Genomic DNA, 17,848 nt, shown 5'->3' on the forward strand with positions numbered 1-17,848 from the left:
AAACGCCTTTGTCATACTCTCATAGTCGCATCTAGGTTTCAAAATTCAGGGCATGTTCCATACATTAATAACTCACCTAAATGTTATAAGAAAACGTGACGATGTCTACATATTTTGGAGAAGGGTATAGTGCAAGGACCACCGGTATTAATGGCTTACCTAAAATCAAGAGTGAGCCGCCCATCCTTCACTAGGCCTGGCTACTTTGTGGTATGCATAGCACACCATAAAGCATTCTGATTCTATTGCAGAGCGAAAATTTGAACTAAGAATTTGATGTCCAAAAGCTTTCCCCAGTAAGGGTAGAAGCACTAGTATTAGATTAGACATCTAAATATCCTTGCTTGTATATTGGTTTGCATTCGTAATGAATATACATCTTTGTGCGTTCACAAAAAAAGCTGACGGTAAAAGCTGATCCCGTTACAAAAGCTGCCCATAGCTTCAAGCTTCCAGCTTCTGCTTCACAATAGAAACTTGAGGACTTCTCTCTTTTATCTGAATTCGCCTGCAAAGAACGCAAATACAAGATACACTGTTTTTAGTGAAACTAATTTGATAGTACTGAGAGCATGGTAAACAGGTCTGAAGTACCTGCTGGACTATATCGTGAATGCCAATAGGTGATTGCCCACTACACGGCACCGTTGTTCTCTTTGCATCTCATTTACACATTAATACGGTTAACCTATGCCAAAGTTGGCTCGGGAATATCTACTAGCCGCTCTATAGTTTGCAATTGATCATAAGGAGCAATCTACACAAAATACACAGAATTATAAATTATCAAAGAATGAAACAAACAATGATGTCGATAAGATAATTTCTCCATTAAGAACTAATAACAAAAAGAGCTGAAGCAATCAAACAAAAAAACACAAGAATTAAGTTGAGAAACAACTGCAGGTGATTTGCTGCACGCTCAATGGTTAAAAGTACCAAAGACATTAAGGATGTCTGATGGTCGGAGCATTATATCTGACCCGGTTGTGTTGTATATAGTGATTCCATTAGTTTAGGATATTAAAATAACATACTAACAAAATATGAGTAGGGGTCTATCTGCTAAGAATAGATTGTCTATCTATTTGCCAAAACACATTTGAATGATATGTGAACAATGTTTTTTGGAAGGTCACATAGATAAATTTGAAAATTCAAAGTACGTCTCTAGTTGGATGTATATATTCTCATGTCCACTATGCATTATTTATATGCTGCTGCAGCAAGCTCTTGGTCCCTTTATTTCTTCAGACAGCATTATCGAATAAATATACATATAAAAGAGATTCTTTTCTTACGTAGAACAATTACATATACTAAACACTAAAGATTATAGGTTACCTGGCTGAAACCATCCGGCCATGTTATTGAAACAGCATAGTTTCCCATTGGCCGAATCTCTTCTGGTTCAATATCTTCAGGAACATCAGCATAGTGCAACTTTTGCTCCCCAGTCCACTCATCCTGTTTTGGACAACAACGGTCATACATAAATAATTAGAGCATACTGCTGAAAAGTTAACCTAATACAAGATTGCATGCATATAAGTTGTATAAAGAGGGTATTCATCTTCAAATATGAGAAACTTGACTACTAATTGCCAATTAGAATCTATATTTCTTCATCTCAGTGAAGCAATTCCTTCAGCAACTGAAACAGCGAATTTCAGCAGCCAGCTAGATAAATGATGAATCTAGTTCAATTGAACTGTAGGTATGGAAAACAGTCCATGATTGGATTTTCCTCTCTCTATACATTTTTTCGTTATGTTCATTGTCATGCAACTTCAGGTCTAATACACACACACACGTTAGTTGTTACAACCCAGTGACAAAATTCTAAGGGCAAAATGTTCATGGTCATGATGTTGATGATAATATGTACGCACTGTTAACTCAAGCTTTAAGAATGTTCAATAACAGCAAAGATTGCTTTCAGCCCAACCATCATGAACTGGATGTTTCTGCACCGTAATTATATCTACAAGAAAAGTCCACATGTTTGCTAACAGACCTGTCAACTGTTGTAATAACTCTGTGTGTAATAATTCTGTGTCAAATTTTTTATTTTTCATCTAGTACGCTGTTCAAGCTCCTCATTGTCTGAGGGTTCAAGCATTCTCATTTACTACATTAACAGCTATATGTGAGAATCATGATGGATTGATGGAGAATAAGAAAATACATGTAAAGACAACATATAGAACGGATAGGAATCAGATAAAAGAGTATATCATACTGATCTTTGGGCACGTATGTTCAAAGGAGTGTGCCTAAAGTCTGTAATTCAGTGGTTCACTGGTTCCTGAGCAGTGACCATGTGACGTGAGTGACTACAAAACAATCAATTAATATTAGATACGCACCTAAGGTTTTTATTTCAGTGGATGTGACATGTTTCAGTTTCCTTTGTTCTCCTCTCTGAGTTTCCGACAAAGAAATGTATAGTTAAAATCTAATGCAAAACAGCTAGGTGTTGGCTTCTGGAAATGATCTGTCAGAGTGAGAGTACTGAGCTACAAACGTTTTAGTTCTTGATATAAGATTAGATTAACCATCCATGGTTTGTCACTTAAAAAAGATCGGAAATATTTCCAGAAACAAGCACTACATACAACACTTTGCGCAGATCGATCGTTCCGTCTCACAGTTGCAGGATGCAGAAGAAACTCCTCATCTGAATCTGGCACCTTCACCCTTATGGCTTTCATAAATTTATCATATGTTACAGCTGTTGAAACTGGTGGAAGAAACAAAAAAAGACCAACTAAAGTCACTACATTTCAAGGTCAACAAAACTCGTCAAGACATCTTTTAACTGTCTAAAGTCTGACTCAAAGCTTTCCTGAAAATAACAACTTCAAGTTGTACCTTGTTGTCGAATTTTAGCACATTGTTGGACGACACAAACTCCAAGATTCTGGAATGTTTGAGAAACTTCACCTTGCGGATCAGCCACAACCTCAGGCATTCCACTATCTCCAGAAGCAGATAACTACCAAAATGAAGCTAACTATCAATTTCTAGTATCCTATATCAGAAATCCATAAACTCATAGGCATATCTACCTGTTAATGAATAATGGTTGAATGCTTTGAATATATTAAATAAAGGTATGCCTCATGGTACCGCATAGAAGCATGAAGACTACGAAAATACAAGAAAAAAATAACAAGTTTCTGTTTTAAAATATTTTAAGCTTATGTGGTAAAACAATGTCTAGACATGACTAGTGTACAGAAAGTACTTGTAGACTGTAGAGATGTACACATGGTAAATTTCCAACGATATTTAGTAAAACAAATTCAGATGATTGGGCCACAAACCAAACATCTGGAGATGGGCAGTAACACTTAGGAAACTCTGGATCGGAAACACAACTCATCAAGAGCTTACATGATTGTTGCTAGCAGTTTAGGTTCCAAAGTCGAACTCCGATGAGACCACTCAACAAAATAGACATACAGTTCTGAAAAGAAAATCTCGACAAGGTATGCAGATAGTTGGAGGCCCAGGTTAGCTCTCAACCAAGACAGTTGCTTCAATTGATCTCATAAAATTGTCTTGACCATTTAGCTTATAGTGTAATAAGGATCTCTCACATTTTGATTACCAAAAGGGAAGTACCCAAAACCTTAAATCAATAAACCATGAAATATAAGGTTGAAATGAATAAACTTCAATACAATATGTATTACGAACTGTTAACAAAAATAATTGAGAATATAATGAGAAGATATTTCCGTAGAGAAAGAAAGTCAGGATAGCACATACAGTTGGCCTGATGGGAAGATTAAACAAATGAGGGATTCCAAACTGTTGGACAACCTGCACAGAGACGGGTAGGTTAATGGAAGAACACAGTCTGAAATGTTGCCTTTCCATACTGTGCTGTGTTAAAGTCTACAATTCGGTCAGAAATTGGCAAAACTATCTGTTGTATACTTGTATACCTAGGCGACTTGTATGTTGTTTGTGAGAACAAATTATCTTTCTTGGATAGACCCATTTGATGAGTATTCATGGAAAAGAAAAATCGTTGTCGTTGCTGCTACTCTTGCTATAGTTTCAAGTTTTCAACTGTTTCTACAATGGCATACAGACTCATAGCCACATTACGAGGGAGCCATATGTAAACATTTGTTTTGAAAGAACGGAATATATTAATTTATATTTGTCATTGAAAACAATTGTCATTCAGAGTTGAGGATTGGAAAATGCTTCTCACCTTTAAGGCATTTGATTCGTGACTGGTAGTGTTGGTGAATGTAGAAAAACTTATTAGAAGTTCAAACTTCAAAGGTAGGGAATGCTGCAAATCTGGTGCACTTTGAAAACCCTCCGCAGGAATGCATGAGGAGGGCGCAGGTCTCGGTACAAGGGGTAGTTTTTTATTTTTGGATAAGAGGACATCAAGAACTATGGTGGAATCAGTGGAGGTGCTGGTGGTGAGAGTAGTGGTTGATAGAATCGAGTAGCTGCGGGATTGGAGGAGGAGACAGCTGAAAAGAGACATGATGGAGGGAAGGTTGAATTTTGTCTGGTTTTGGATTTAACTGTCATAGAGGGGACAACTTAAGATTTTCGAACTCTTGAAATTTCTGTACAAAACAACTGGAATTCATTTTGGAATTTTGTAAACAATGTCAAAGACTTTGCATTTCAGAACTTTAGAACAATAACTATCGTTACAGTACATTTGTAGTTTTTTTCTCTTCAATGATCACTCAGTCAATATTTATCTCTATCTAGGTAAATTTAAATTTTTTTTTTTTTTTTCCCTTTCTTTCGATAATTGGTAGATTTAAAGATATAGTACTAGTATAAATTCAAAAAGAAATTAACTGTGAGATGAGTTTTATGCCTGAGATCCTGAACCTCTTCCGAATGGGTAGTGCCTTTTTCCATCAGCATCGAAGTGGCACATGTTCTCAACTACAGCAACACATGGGACCTAGCAAAGCCAAGTAGAGCATTAGATTGTTGCAACTTATTACTAACTTGGTGCACTCAATCATGTTACACATAATACTGAACTTCAAAAATGTCTATGCTGAGTTGCTGACCTTGAGCTTCGAAAACATCCGAACTCCTTTTGCAACATCAATGAATGATAGTTTCTGAGGGGTAGTAACGATCACAGCAGCACTTAATGGGACTACCTGGAAAATTTATTTATCTGAGTTAAGTAAGATGGAATAAGGAAAGAAGGTCTCAGTCTCTCAGTAGTCTCAGGTAGATGTGATACACAGTAATAAAAAAGAGAATGCACAAAGAAATATAAGAAGTAAAAAAGCATTCCTACTGTATGAGAAAATGAAAAGCAGTACCTGGCATAAGGTAAGATGAATGTCGCCGGTTCCAGGAGGCATATCGATAACAAGGTAGTCTAGCTCTCCCCTGCATGCAAATAAATAAGTACCACAACACAATGTATTTCAGTGTTTGAAATGCAAATCAAATTATCATCCAATATCTAAATTAGTCTTTGTGCTTTGATAATCAGTGTTATGTATTGCAGTGTCTGAGGCATATATTGTATACTCAGATAAGTGAAAATAGTCTACACAGATGATGCAGAATTTGTATTCTCAAGGCAGAACAGTTTTAGGATCGTAACAAGAGTCAGTTGTGCATCTACCCCCGCCCACATGAGGGAGGTTATCGGTTCATAACTCGCTCAGGCACATGGGGAGTTTCAATCATGTACTTCATAGAAGATTAATTACTCATGGTCGATTAGCTATCGGGGCTTGTTTTCCTGTAGTAATTGATGGCTTTCTGTTCAAAACCTTTCTGTTCTAGTGTCTTTGTGATGTGGCTGCTTTGGTGACCATAGCAAAAGCAGTCTTCATAGAGTGACATGACCGTTCTGGTTATGTAGAGGCATGTTAATGCCTAGGCAGCAATGAACACTGAATAATATACCCTTTGGACCATGTTTGGCTCGAGTTAAAAGTGGCTCCTTGTTCTCTTACCCTTGGGGCCAGGTTATGGTAGCTTTTGGGAGTTTGGGCATAATTGCCATGAAAAATATAGAAATAATCATAACATTATTTCAACCTGTAAAAGCTTCTTGACATTAATATAAAATCAATTACTATCTTCATTTAGCAAAGGTGTATGCAAATTTCTAAGAATGAAACTAATTTTCATCATATCTCTCACTTTTATCTTGAAGAGAAGAAAGCTGGCTTAAATAAAATGGATAAATTGAGGCTCTTGGTCATTTAACGAAAGTACTGCTTTCTTTTATGAAGTCGAGGTGAAATCATATCATACCATTCAGTAGTAGTCAGTAGTTGGTTGATGACTCCAGAAACCATGGGACCTCGCATTATGGCTCGTCCTTCACCAGCAAATCCAAATGATACCAACTTGACGCCCAAGTAATCAACTGGAATTATTGTTTTCTTCTCTGGATTCTGTTAGGCATCTCCTTCAAGGTCACTATTATGACATTTCAATATACTGCATTTGCTATCAATTGAGTTCATGAGGGAGTATTACCATTTCTAAAAGCCGATTTTCAGGTGAGACCATTGTCGGAAGACTTGGACCATAGACATCAGCATCAAAGATGCCAACTCTAGCACCCATACCAGCCAAGGTAAAAGCAAGGTTTACAGCTACAGTTGATTTCCCCACTCCTCCCTGCACAGCTTAAAAGGGCCACACAATATAGAGATTTAGAAGTTACGAATAATCATTTAACATTTCTCTGAAGATACATGACTCGAACAGAAACTGTAATAAATCTATCCAACACAACAGCTGAATATTGGAGGATTAGTGCAGGGCACAGACACTAAGTTTCATGTTTGGGAATATTGTTAATTACCTTATACAGAAAATACATTTGTACAGCACATCAGAAGGCAACAAATCACAAATAACAGGTTTGAAACTCTACCTTGCAACTTGAAACCGCCACGATATTTGAAATAGTTCTTAATCCCATTGGAACTTGTTCTGCAAAAACAGGTCTTGCAGGTTGTGCTGACATTGTAACATTGACATCCCTAACCCAAGAAAGCATTGCCACTACCTCATTTGCCTTCTTTTCAAACTGCCCAGAGATATTTAGATCAGAGTTACAAGAAGATCAATTTAATTCTCGTAGCAAGAGTCACCAGATGTCATCAATTCTAGAAGTGCGTAGGTTGGATGGACTCTCTTACACAAATTGACTAGATTACTATGTACATATGCACATTTCCCTGTTTCAATATATGAAGTTTGGGTGAAAGAAAAGCTTTTACTCTATGAGCACACAAGTACACAACATACACACAAGGGGAAAAAAAGTTGATAGTGAAAAATGGTGATTTATATTTACCATATCCTTCACTGGACAGGCTGGTGTGGTAAGCTCCAAACGAAATGAAACCTGAAGTTTGCAATATTCTTTTAGGCAGGAACATAATCTATTCAACATGAAATGATCAGAATTTTCCAATAAGCACCATCATTTACCTTCCCTGAGGATTCATCAATATTCATATCTTTCACAAACCCACATGAAACAATGTCTGTCCCAAAATCCGGATCAATAATCTGGGACAGGGCTTTCAGCACATCATTCTCGGCCTCAACTGCTGATAAACTAGGAGCTACAAACAAAAGGGTGAGAGATCCAATATCACATATATAAGACCAGAGAGTTAAGGAAAAACAACTTGGTAATACGAAAACTTAAGAATTCAAAAGAAAATGAGGCAACGTCTTGTTGGACACGTGTTTCTATATATATCAAACACATGGTTATGACCTATCATTTCCATCAATTCCCAGTTATGAACTATCATTTTCATCTCTTTGCAAGTTTGTCTCTCTTCTGGTTCTAGTAGAGCATGGCTAATGTGTTATCCAACTATATCTGAGATTCTATTAAGCATAAAAAAAAACCTAAACTTTTGACGGAGAAAAGAGCCTTTGTTAGTTTGACTTTGCAACCCTGTGACGAAGGTAAGCTTTCCGATTAAAGGGTCTATGATTCATCTGAGCACATTCAATGATTAAAAGTAGGAAGGCAAATACGAAACTAGGCAACTATCCAAAAACACAAAAACTCATGTGGCCGGATTACGAGTTATGAATAATGAAATGGTCTGGGAAAAAGATGTTTCTCAAGCTTCCAAAGGGTTCCACAGTCATAAAAGAAGAAGTTTCGCCAAAATATAAACAAAAAGCTACTATTTTTAGCCCAAACTCACAAAGTTTCACATAACCCTTCTCTGTCACTCCTTGGTCCCCCCTGAAATGCTTGCTATAGATGAGTGTTTATGTACAGTTTGATATTCTATAAATTGTGTTCCAGTAACTTGTATAAATTCTGCGGTAAATTTTAGTAGTTGATCCTTTTCTTTCTTTTTCTCGCCATTTCCCAACTAAGGCACCTTACAGTTTTATCTAAACCTGAAGAAAAGATATGCCCTATGATATAATACCCTGATGCAATCCATCTGAAGTACGACTGTGGACCTGTAAGCCCATAATTATAAGTCCCAATGAACAATTATATCTGCTTCTCCCGCAGGAAGAAAGATAAAACAAATACTAAGGAATGTTACTACTAAAATTGACAGAGAAAGAAGAAAGCACACAACTAAAAAGTGAACACAATGGATCATACATAAAACCAGAGAGGCACAGAATCAGAATCGAAGTACAGAAGACAAGTGTTTTTGTTTCCCTAAAGCCCCAGCCACAACCCCTCCCTACTGAGCTCAAATTGAAGACTTATGGGTCAACCTCCCAAGGTCTTGCTAGTGGACCACTGTGGAGTAGAAAATGCATAAAAGTAAAAGAAGCTATCTAGAAGATAACAGGAGACTTGCTATATTCAAGAGAATTACCAATACGCGTTCCTATATATTTCCAACGCTTTACAAGTTATCCAGCAGAAAATGCCTACAATACAACAAGGATTAAAGCATACTTCAGCATCCATTTTATCACTTGGGTCATGAACTGCCTATTGTTGGCCTGTATGGTAGACCTAGTCAGAGAGGCATGAGAAGTCGTTCATCAAGTGTTGGTTGTCAGCACTGTGATCCACGGCAAATCTTATATGCATCATAAAAAAACACCACCACAAATGCCTTCCTAATTATTTATTTGATCAAATGCACTATACTTGGGAATATGAAGATCGCATGCAACAATAAATTTTAAATGTGGGACAAGACATAAGTAGTGGGTTTTGGTAGGAGGTTGAAACTAGTACCATCAAGAGAAGCAGCTTTAGTAGAAATTAAGCTCGAAATCGACCTGTTGACAGACAACCATGTACATCTTTCATGCCTTTGCGACAAAACGGAACAGTATATAGAAGAAACAAGGTGAAGTTTCCCTGGTGACAAAAGTCCTACTCCTACAACCAAATGATCACTTAAGGATTAGTGGTGAAAATAACAAAACATATTGAAGATAATAAGTAAAGTTAGAGAAAGAATACCTCCATTGTGTGGTGACTTTGATAACAGAAACTGAGGTTTAGGAGAAGTTGGGCAGGGGAGAAGTTGCATTTTGGAAGAAAATGAGGATGGATAAAAATGAGTGAAGAGAGGTTTTGAGCCTCAGCTTTTGATACCAGCTCTTGTCGTTCAAATATCCAGTTATACTATCGTTTAATGTACCAAATAGTCGCCACCTTTAAGTTATATGACAAGACGGTCCTTTTTCGATTCAGTCAATGAACAGTAATTACAATGTTTGTCTTGTGCCTTTGTCTGCGTGGAGCAATTATCCTTCGCTAGATAGGTGAGTGGCTGTCACCTTGAGATCCAAATGCTTCCGATTCACAAAAAAAATTGACTGATAATAATAATCCAATGCCACGTTCACGACCATGGCCCAAAATATCGCCGAGATATCCGATATCTCGTTGATATATCTCGGTAAATTGGTATACCGATATCGATATTTCCAATATATATCCACCGAATATTAAACTCCCTTTTTCCGAGATATATTGAAATTTCCTATATGAAACTTTATATCGCCGATATAATCGATATTTTCAATATAATCGATATATATCAGTTGATTTTTTGATCATTTTTAAATATAAATCCGATATTTCCAATATATTTCCGATATTATATGTCTGATATATCCAATATTTTTTATATTTTAAACAGTTTGGACTTTAGACTGGTCACAAAAAAAAACCAATATATCCGATATATCTCAGTTTTTGGGTACACCGATATATTAACCGATATCGAAATTTTGGGCCTTGTTCACGACTAACTAATCTACTGTACTAAAAATTTGCACCTGTTCATATAGTCCGTCGGATTTGTCCAGTTTTGAAACAAGTCCATCTTGCAAGTAAAACAATAGGAGAACATGTGGCCCAACAATATAAACCGAAAAACAATAATAAATCCAAATGTTATCATTCTATCCTCCGACTGAAGTGCAGGTTACAACACAGACTGCTGCCTTTAAAATCCTCTGCTCAAGGGCTTGATGACTTTCAATCTAATTTAGAAGCCATCGACCACAACCAACTTGTAACCCACGTAGATAATTACCCCCAGAGCAATGAATGGTGGGATAAATATAAAATGCATGTAAATAAAACAATGTTATGAAGAATCAGTGAACAAATTATCTCCAATGAGATCAATCTGAAGTAATAGTCGTGTTGTCTGGTGTGCACTCAGTGCCACAGTTTACTACAGAAACCATTCCGTTGTCTTTTCCCGGATATGATATCCAAGAATGAGTCTACCAGTTGACCAGCCAAGCTAACTGGGTCGTCAATCAAAGTTTGAATATAGGTGATAACAACCATACGCTCCTGCTCTGTTGATCTCAAGCTAAACCACGTCAAAAACTTCATTCGGAATTCTTGTTCTATGTGCCCCTCACATTCCAGCCACCTAATTATCTTCACACAGTACTCATAGCTTCCATCCAAACGACCAGATCCACTGGACCGATTCAATGGCGACGCATCCATCAGAACACTGTCACAATCATAGGTATCTTCATTAGTACTTGACATCCGTTTCCTACACAACCCTGTCCGAGACTCTACAGCAGGTAGTTCTCTGATTGGTCTAACCAACCACGTCTGCGAGTCATTGCTCCCATTTGATCTCACCCGACCATTGTTCTCATTTCCATGAGAAACTACATCATCGTCAGCCTCAACAAACTGCTCTGAACTGCACTCAATGTCATCTCTAGAGTATTCCATGGGAATCACTTCTGCATTCAGATCAGGCACAGACGCAACATTCAAATCAAAGTTGTTTGCAGCATATGGACGTTTATCTTCAAAGGCCGTCTCAGGTTCAACAGAGCTGTTCCTGCCACAACATTCTTCTTCCCCATCAGCACTGCAAAACCTATCAAAACATCCTTCTTCTTGTGCCCAAGCGATACGTAGGATCTTTCCAAGATCCCGGACCCTAAAACCAGAAGATCCAACAGCTTCTGTAAACTTGGGCTCTCTCTTCGTACTAGAACTTCCAACAAGGGATGGTTTCTCCATCTTACAATCCAACGGTTCTGTTAAATCAGAAATTTTGTGGATTATCTCCACACTCTTGGTGAAACACTTCGCCTCAGAATGACCCAAGTCTCCAGATTCTGTATAGGATACTATTCTAAAGGTGTACTCAGTGCAAGGTTGCAGATTTGAAATCAGAATTCGCCTCTGAGCACTTGGAAAGACACAAATAGGTTCTTTCTGGTCAGGCTCATCCCTGCTCTTGCAATACCAAAGCTTGTAACCCTTGATAACTTCAGAGGATGCAGATAAAATATCCCTTAACACAATTACAAGAGACGAAGATGTCAATTCTTCAAATTGGAACCTGCAAGCAGCAGGAAGTGAATCCACTGCAATAACAATAACAAAATGTTTATTCTTCAAGCTAAAAATCTGTATATAGTGATAAATAAGAAACAACTGATATAAAGGTTTTAACTTATACATGGATTAGCAGCATCTGAAATTGTGCTTAGCCATGCATCTGCCTTCGCTATTGCAAGAGCACAGAGCTTCTGCACATCACCAGCAACTGAAAGTCTGCTAACTATGCCACGAGCCATCTTCGCTGAAACTCCATTCACAGGGCCTACTTCAGTTTCAAGTTTGGCTTTAGCATCTGCCACTATCTCATGCAAATCATTAAATCTGGATGTCCCATCCAAGAGTCTGTAACACAAGGATATCCTATAGCAGAGAACATCAACACGCCGAGCATCCTTGGCAACCAAAAGCTGCTTCTTCCAACATCTATAAGAATCTCCAGCACAATTTAATGAATACACGAATACAAATAGGAAGTCGGGTCTATTTTGCTAAAATTATTGACTAGAAGAATTCCTAATTAAAAAATTCCTAATTTATACTTGACCCTTAGTGTCAACTAAAAAATTACAAGTACATCAATATGATTACTGACATACTCTACTGTACTCGTTAATTACCTTTTTGGTCTAATGAAAAACAAGAAAACAGTCGACCATGTATAGGCAGACAAACATTATCTTACATTCTTACTCACCCAAGTATTCCTGAGACTTTCCCACAAGAAGCGCAGCAATAACTGCCATCAAGCTGCATCAACTGCCCAAGATCTACTACCCCTACTTTCTGGCGTTGAAGTGCACACTCAAGATGACAAGACAATCCACACGAATCTACTTCACCAGATTCCCGTGAGCATACCAACCAGAGACTAGGATCCTTATTGTCATCAAACATGTGACAAATGCAGCAAGAGCACCTCCTACAAAATATGTCGTCTAAGGTTAAGGTGGCTCTGCATGCCGAATTTTTACAGATCCAATTGTTTGGACCCTCAACACTAGCAGACAACTCTGTAGGTTGTTGAACTCGTATTGGATTAATCCCCTTCCTCGTTTGCTTCATAAAAGCCTGATTCTGCGTCAATGTTCTTTTTAATTCCTGGTTCTTGCCTCCCTTGTTATTTTTGGTTTTCACATTTTGGTAGGCCATTTTGGATTCTGATGAGGCAATTTGTCTCCTTGCCTTGTCAAAACATGTGCAAAGTAGTTATTTACTTGGTCTAGATTTGTTATTCCTTTGGAGGATCTCTTCAGCCCTTGGAGCATCAGATAAATCCTCTTTATACTCTGGGGTGCTTTGACTGCTGGAAGCATAGGCCTGTACTGCAAAATCAAGGATCAGAAACCAGAAGAACAAGATTTTCAACAAAACCATACTCAGAGGGGCCATTTGGCAACCATTATGGTAATCCATTTTATAACCAATAATCTATTATGAACAAAAAAAAAAAAAAAAAAAAAACTTGTTTGGTAAAAAATTTAGAAACTATTACCTCATTCTCAAAATAAGATAACCCAAATAAAAAACCAAAAAAACATGGATCTTTTCTCGAGAAACGAGTTCCTTCATTTTTCTTATTTTACGTCTTTGGTAATTTCTCTTTCCATTTTTGGTTTGGTCGTTACATCAAGAATTCATTGGTATTTGGCATCAATTCTTTCATAAATGTTTATGTCAAAATCATATATGTTAAAATTGATTTTGAAAACATAATTTGTTCTATTGGTTGCCAAACAGCCCTGGGTATTAAGAAGCAAATTGTTGTTGAGTGTGAGGGGATGGGGGAGGGAGAGAGGTGACTATAAAAATATTATGAAGAACAAACTAACCCACACCTTTCACAAGCGCTTTATCTTCCAAATCCATTGCACAGAAGTTAACAAAAGGAAATCCAAGCCACCGTCGCTGACAGTTAATTATGTAAGACACTACAATGCTTCCCACTGTTGGAGTATCATGAGAACTTTATGGGTCCCACTTAAACAACTACACACAAGTATAATGTGTAAAATACATATGGCTTATCAAACATAAGCAGCATAAGCAAAAGACTTCCAAGCACTCTGATCAGATAACAAGCACACACACGATTGGGCCCTATTGTACAACATCCACATGTAAGAAACAACAGGTAAGCATCCTGGAAATCCATATACACTAATTACGTAAATGTATAATAAGAAAAAATAAAATAAATAGATACACATATGAATCCTTACATATTAATTGTCTATCTGTACACACAAACAGATGTACTTACAAACTAATCCCAATTTTATACACAAGGTCCGCCTTTGCTAACCTAAACGCATAGTCTTAACCACAGCCCGCTATTCTATTCCCCGGGGCCAATGGACTCTGACACGTGACACGGATACGACCTGACACGGTCATGCGGATACATCATTTTTCAGAAAACTAGGATACAGATACATGAAGAACACCGTTAACAGAAAAAAATTGTAAATATATTTATATAATTGAAAACCAACATTCTCCACCAAAATCAATCAAATAACAAACATTTTAATCATCTCATTCAAAGTAGCACCAACACACATGTCCAAAAGTGCAAACAAAATAGAAGTTTTATTTTCTTTTCACAAGTGAATAGAACCTTATATTTTGTTTTAATCTTTTTATGGCATATAAAAGTAAAAAAACTGAAATCAAAAACACAAATAGTGCTCCATGCATGTCATGGGCGTATCCTTAATAGAGGTGGCAATTTTACCCGAAGCCTGAAAAACCCAGCCCAAAACCTGGCCCGATAATAAGCCCTAATTTTTTTGAGAACTAAATGTGTTCTATGATTATATTCAACTCATTTTTTGGTCTTTTTTAGCAAGACGAGGTGTAACTTGACTCACACCTTGTTTGTAGTAGCTAAGTACCTTGTAACATTAGCTACAAGCTAAATATAATTTGTTTTTCATTTTGACTACATTTTGTTTTTATAGTATGAACAAGATAGAAAACCAATTATTGGCGAAATAGCGGAAATAAGGTTATAAACACATATTTATTGAGGTTAAAAATTTATAGATATATGCTAGAAAAGTAGAAAATAATAAATTTTGGTATAAAAAGACAAATCAAGAACAAATGTTTTTCCCGTCAACCATTTCCTTTAATACTTGTATATGCGTAAAGTCGATGACCCGAAGCCCGACCCTAAGCTGGGGCTAAAGGCTGGGCTCGGGCTTAGCATTTCAAATATAAACCCAGCTCCGACCCGTCCTGATATTAGAATAGAACTGGCCAGGCTGGCCCAAATATATACATGGCCCGAAAAGATTAGGGCAAGGTAGGGCCGGCCCAATTGCCACCATAATCCTTAGTGCGTCCGCAAGGTATCTGAAATTATCAAAACTGATAAGGAGAGATCATTCTCTCCTTCAATTAGTATGCACTTTGCTAAAAACTGTCCAAAATAACAGCTCATACCCATACCTGGGTAGGATTAAGAACTAAAAGAAACTATGACGTGGCAAACCCAAGTTCCCTCTTTCAGTTTTGGCAACTGACCATCGCTGATATTTGTTGAACAATCAACTGCCCTAAACCTTTCTTATTAGTTTCATAACAATTTCATTTTGCAAGGTTTACAAATCTGAAGGCATATGGAAGCAAATGGCATGGACTCAATTCTTTTCGCTTTATGAAGAAGGAAATTAGAGCGGTTATCGGGACGATGGTCTTCAATTTTTTGTACATGGATCAATATTAATATTTTTGCGCGGTTCCTACTTGTGTGATGGAGGTAACAGTTGTATAGGTGGTGTTGCATTTATCTATTCTAGAGATGCTCTTGTACAGAAGACATAGCAAACATGGTGAACAAATACCAACAATGGGAACATACCCACACAATTCCTAATACATAGTATTTATTTTGTTTTTAAGAAAGATGTTGCAAACTCTGTTGCAATACCACTTTAAATTTCAAATTTGATCAAAACTAGGGTATTATATTGTTTATTTCACCAAATTGACGACAAAGCCGACTTTTTTCATTCAATTTTTTCGTAACTTGCGGGGATATGTAACAACAAGATTTCCGACCAACGACGATTTACAGTTGGCCATGAAAAGATGGAGAGAGAGTCCCAAAGCTAGGGAGTAGAGACGGAGAGAGAAGACTTGGTGTTTTATTTTCTCTTTTAATTATTGTTGATGCCCTCGTCAAACTCTTTTAGTTTTCTAAGCCACGTGGGAATCTCGAGATAATACACATCTTTATTTCAACGGTTGGTAAAAGTTGCGCTCTAATTCTAGGAGAGAATGATCTCCCCTTATCAGGACTCATTATAAAATATATTTGATAATTTGGATACTACAAATGGAGTATCGGACACTTGTCTAAGGCGTATCCAGGTATACTGTTGTCCGATACATATTCGTTGCCTCTGGAGAAATATTCGTGCTTCATAGGTGTCTTTTCGGCAATCCTAAAGTCCAAAACGACTTCTGCTCCTTCTGCTTTAGACCTCCTTGCTCATTCAACCTCTGCTTCCCTTCATTCTCTCCCTTCAGTCCCTTCCCTAGAAAAGATAATATACCCAATTCGGCAAACCAAATTTCCTTCCCGATAGGTAAACGCAATCTGCTTCACTATTTTTCTGTTCTTAAATTACTCTTACATTTAGGCTTAAGCATCACTGCGCTAACCTTCCCCTCCAGAAAGGCTTAACAGGCGCCTCAAAGCGGAAGCCTCAGTGCCTTTTTTTAAAACACTGCCAACACCCTATCTCTCAAAGTCCTAGTTACATTTGGGTTCCCAAGTCCCAACTAACTAAATTCACTCTTCCATTTAATGAAACTTACGACTTAAAGAAGAATAGAAGGAATAAGAAAACATCCACAGGTGTAACAAGGAGTAAGCTCCACAGAATATTTCCCCTCAACACTACCGTCTACCAGTCTATGCTCCTTGACCCGAACCCGTAACCTCTTACCTCTAGTAACCCCTTCACTCCAAAATCCTGAGCTTATGGAGAGAGGCCCAACAATGTATATCAAGGGGACCACAGACAAGCATGCACAGAAACCACAATAACAAGAACACACCACAACAATAACAACGAAAACTTCCATTCGACCAAATTATTTCCTAAACCTCTAAAATCATACCGAGAGTGGGAAACTCTGGCGGTGCAAAATGAGAATCCTGAGCACTTAAGTGCATAACATTAAGGCAACGACAGCAGCATCTTGTCCAAAGCAAAGGTAAAGAAAGATACAAATCTTATTAACCACATGACATACTGGCACGTAATTTTAAATTCAAGTTGAATAAAACATTGGTAAAATAGCAGTCCCTTGAAAGTCAAAAACTGAAAAGGTAGTATGACAGACGTAGGAATACAACCTATTTAATCCCAAGTAGAGATTGTAAACACCATGTTCCTTAATATTTACAGCTTACTAGTAAAATTGAAAGCATGGTATTGCAAATAAAAATAAGGCCAACATCGCATAACTAATAACTAATGATTAAAAATAATTAAAAGTAGGATACATCAATGTAGATGGAGCAAACGTCAGGGATGCATATTTAGCTACAATGCCAGAGAGATTTCTAAATCAACAACAACATATTACAGTTACAAATGAATAGAATCTTAAAAGAGTTACCTTTAAAATTAGGGCTTTCCAAGAATAAATAGATTGATAAAAAATATTTCTTTAGTAGAAACTAGAAAGAAAGAGTATAAATTAGTTGGTTGGTCCTCCGCAAAACAAATAAGTACCGGGAGATTTAGTTTGGACGGTTTGATTTTAATTTAGGAAAAAAGATTCCCGGTCACCAACTAACACAAATCAATTGGAAAAGAGAAAAGTGCATGCCCATAAAGTTTTTCTCTGGTCCACTTATTTGGCTGCTACGTGGGACGACTTTCTCCTTGTGGGCTCCACTTCCTAAACCTTTTCAGAGAGGAAAAATTCGCAACTCAAAGGCAATAATAACCAACTTGGTGGCTAGCAGCGTTTTTAAACCTTTAT

General features: G+C 37.3%; 2 protein-coding genes across 13 annotated transcripts; both read right to left on the minus strand.

Moving 5' to 3' along the window:
- Window positions 1–272: 272 nt before the first annotated feature.
- Window positions 273–9,622, minus strand: HCF101 (ATP binding protein). Of its 5 annotated transcripts, none has more exons than XM_086602746.1 (16): window positions 9,464–9,622; window positions 9,233–9,379; window positions 7,480–7,616; window positions 7,343–7,393; window positions 6,917–7,072; window positions 6,514–6,657; window positions 6,286–6,428; window positions 5,334–5,403; window positions 5,070–5,165; window positions 4,868–4,957; window positions 3,778–3,831; window positions 2,875–2,998; window positions 2,619–2,743; window positions 1,345–1,467; window positions 595–757; window positions 273–508 (listed from the first exon to the last, which is right to left on the minus strand). In XM_086602746.1, exons 1-15 carry the CDS (start codon window positions 9,531–9,533, stop codon window positions 689–691), a joined length of 1,599 nt encoding a protein of 532 aa, XP_086458872.1. In that variant the 5' UTR covers window positions 9,534–9,622; the 3' UTR covers window positions 273–508; window positions 595–688. The 5 variants fall into 5 exon arrangements, with proteins under 5 accessions (XP_086458872.1, XP_086458876.1, XP_086458874.1 ...); XM_086602750.1 differs by having other exon boundaries at window positions 2,370–2,743; XM_086602748.1 differs by having other exon boundaries at window positions 2,243–2,743.
- Window positions 9,623–10,375: 753 nt separating this feature from the next.
- VRN5 (Fibronectin type III domain-containing protein) lies at window positions 10,376–17,760 on the minus strand. 8 transcript variants are annotated; one of them, XM_086602756.1, is made up of 6 exons: window positions 17,480–17,760; window positions 17,364–17,403; window positions 13,678–13,747; window positions 12,537–13,159; window positions 11,961–12,265; window positions 10,376–11,865 (listed from the first exon to the last, which is right to left on the minus strand). In XM_086602756.1, exons 4-6 carry the CDS (start codon window positions 12,989–12,991, stop codon window positions 10,676–10,678), a joined length of 1,950 nt encoding a protein of 649 aa, XP_086458882.1. In that variant the 5' UTR covers window positions 12,992–13,159; window positions 13,678–13,747; window positions 17,364–17,403; window positions 17,480–17,760; the 3' UTR covers window positions 10,376–10,675. The 8 variants fall into 8 exon arrangements, with proteins under 8 accessions (XP_086458882.1, XP_086458883.1, XP_086458880.1 ...); XM_086602757.1 differs by lacking the exon at window positions 17,364–17,403; XM_086602754.1 differs by lacking the exon at window positions 17,364–17,403 and having other exon boundaries at window positions 13,678–13,828.
- Between the last annotated feature and the right edge of the window lie 88 nt (window positions 17,761–17,848).

This window comes from Coptis chinensis, chromosome 3 (genome assembly GCF_015680905.1).
Source record: "Coptis chinensis isolate HL-2020 chromosome 3, ASM1568090v1, whole genome shotgun sequence".
NCBI lineage: Eukaryota > Viridiplantae > Streptophyta > Magnoliopsida > Ranunculales > Ranunculaceae > Coptis > Coptis chinensis.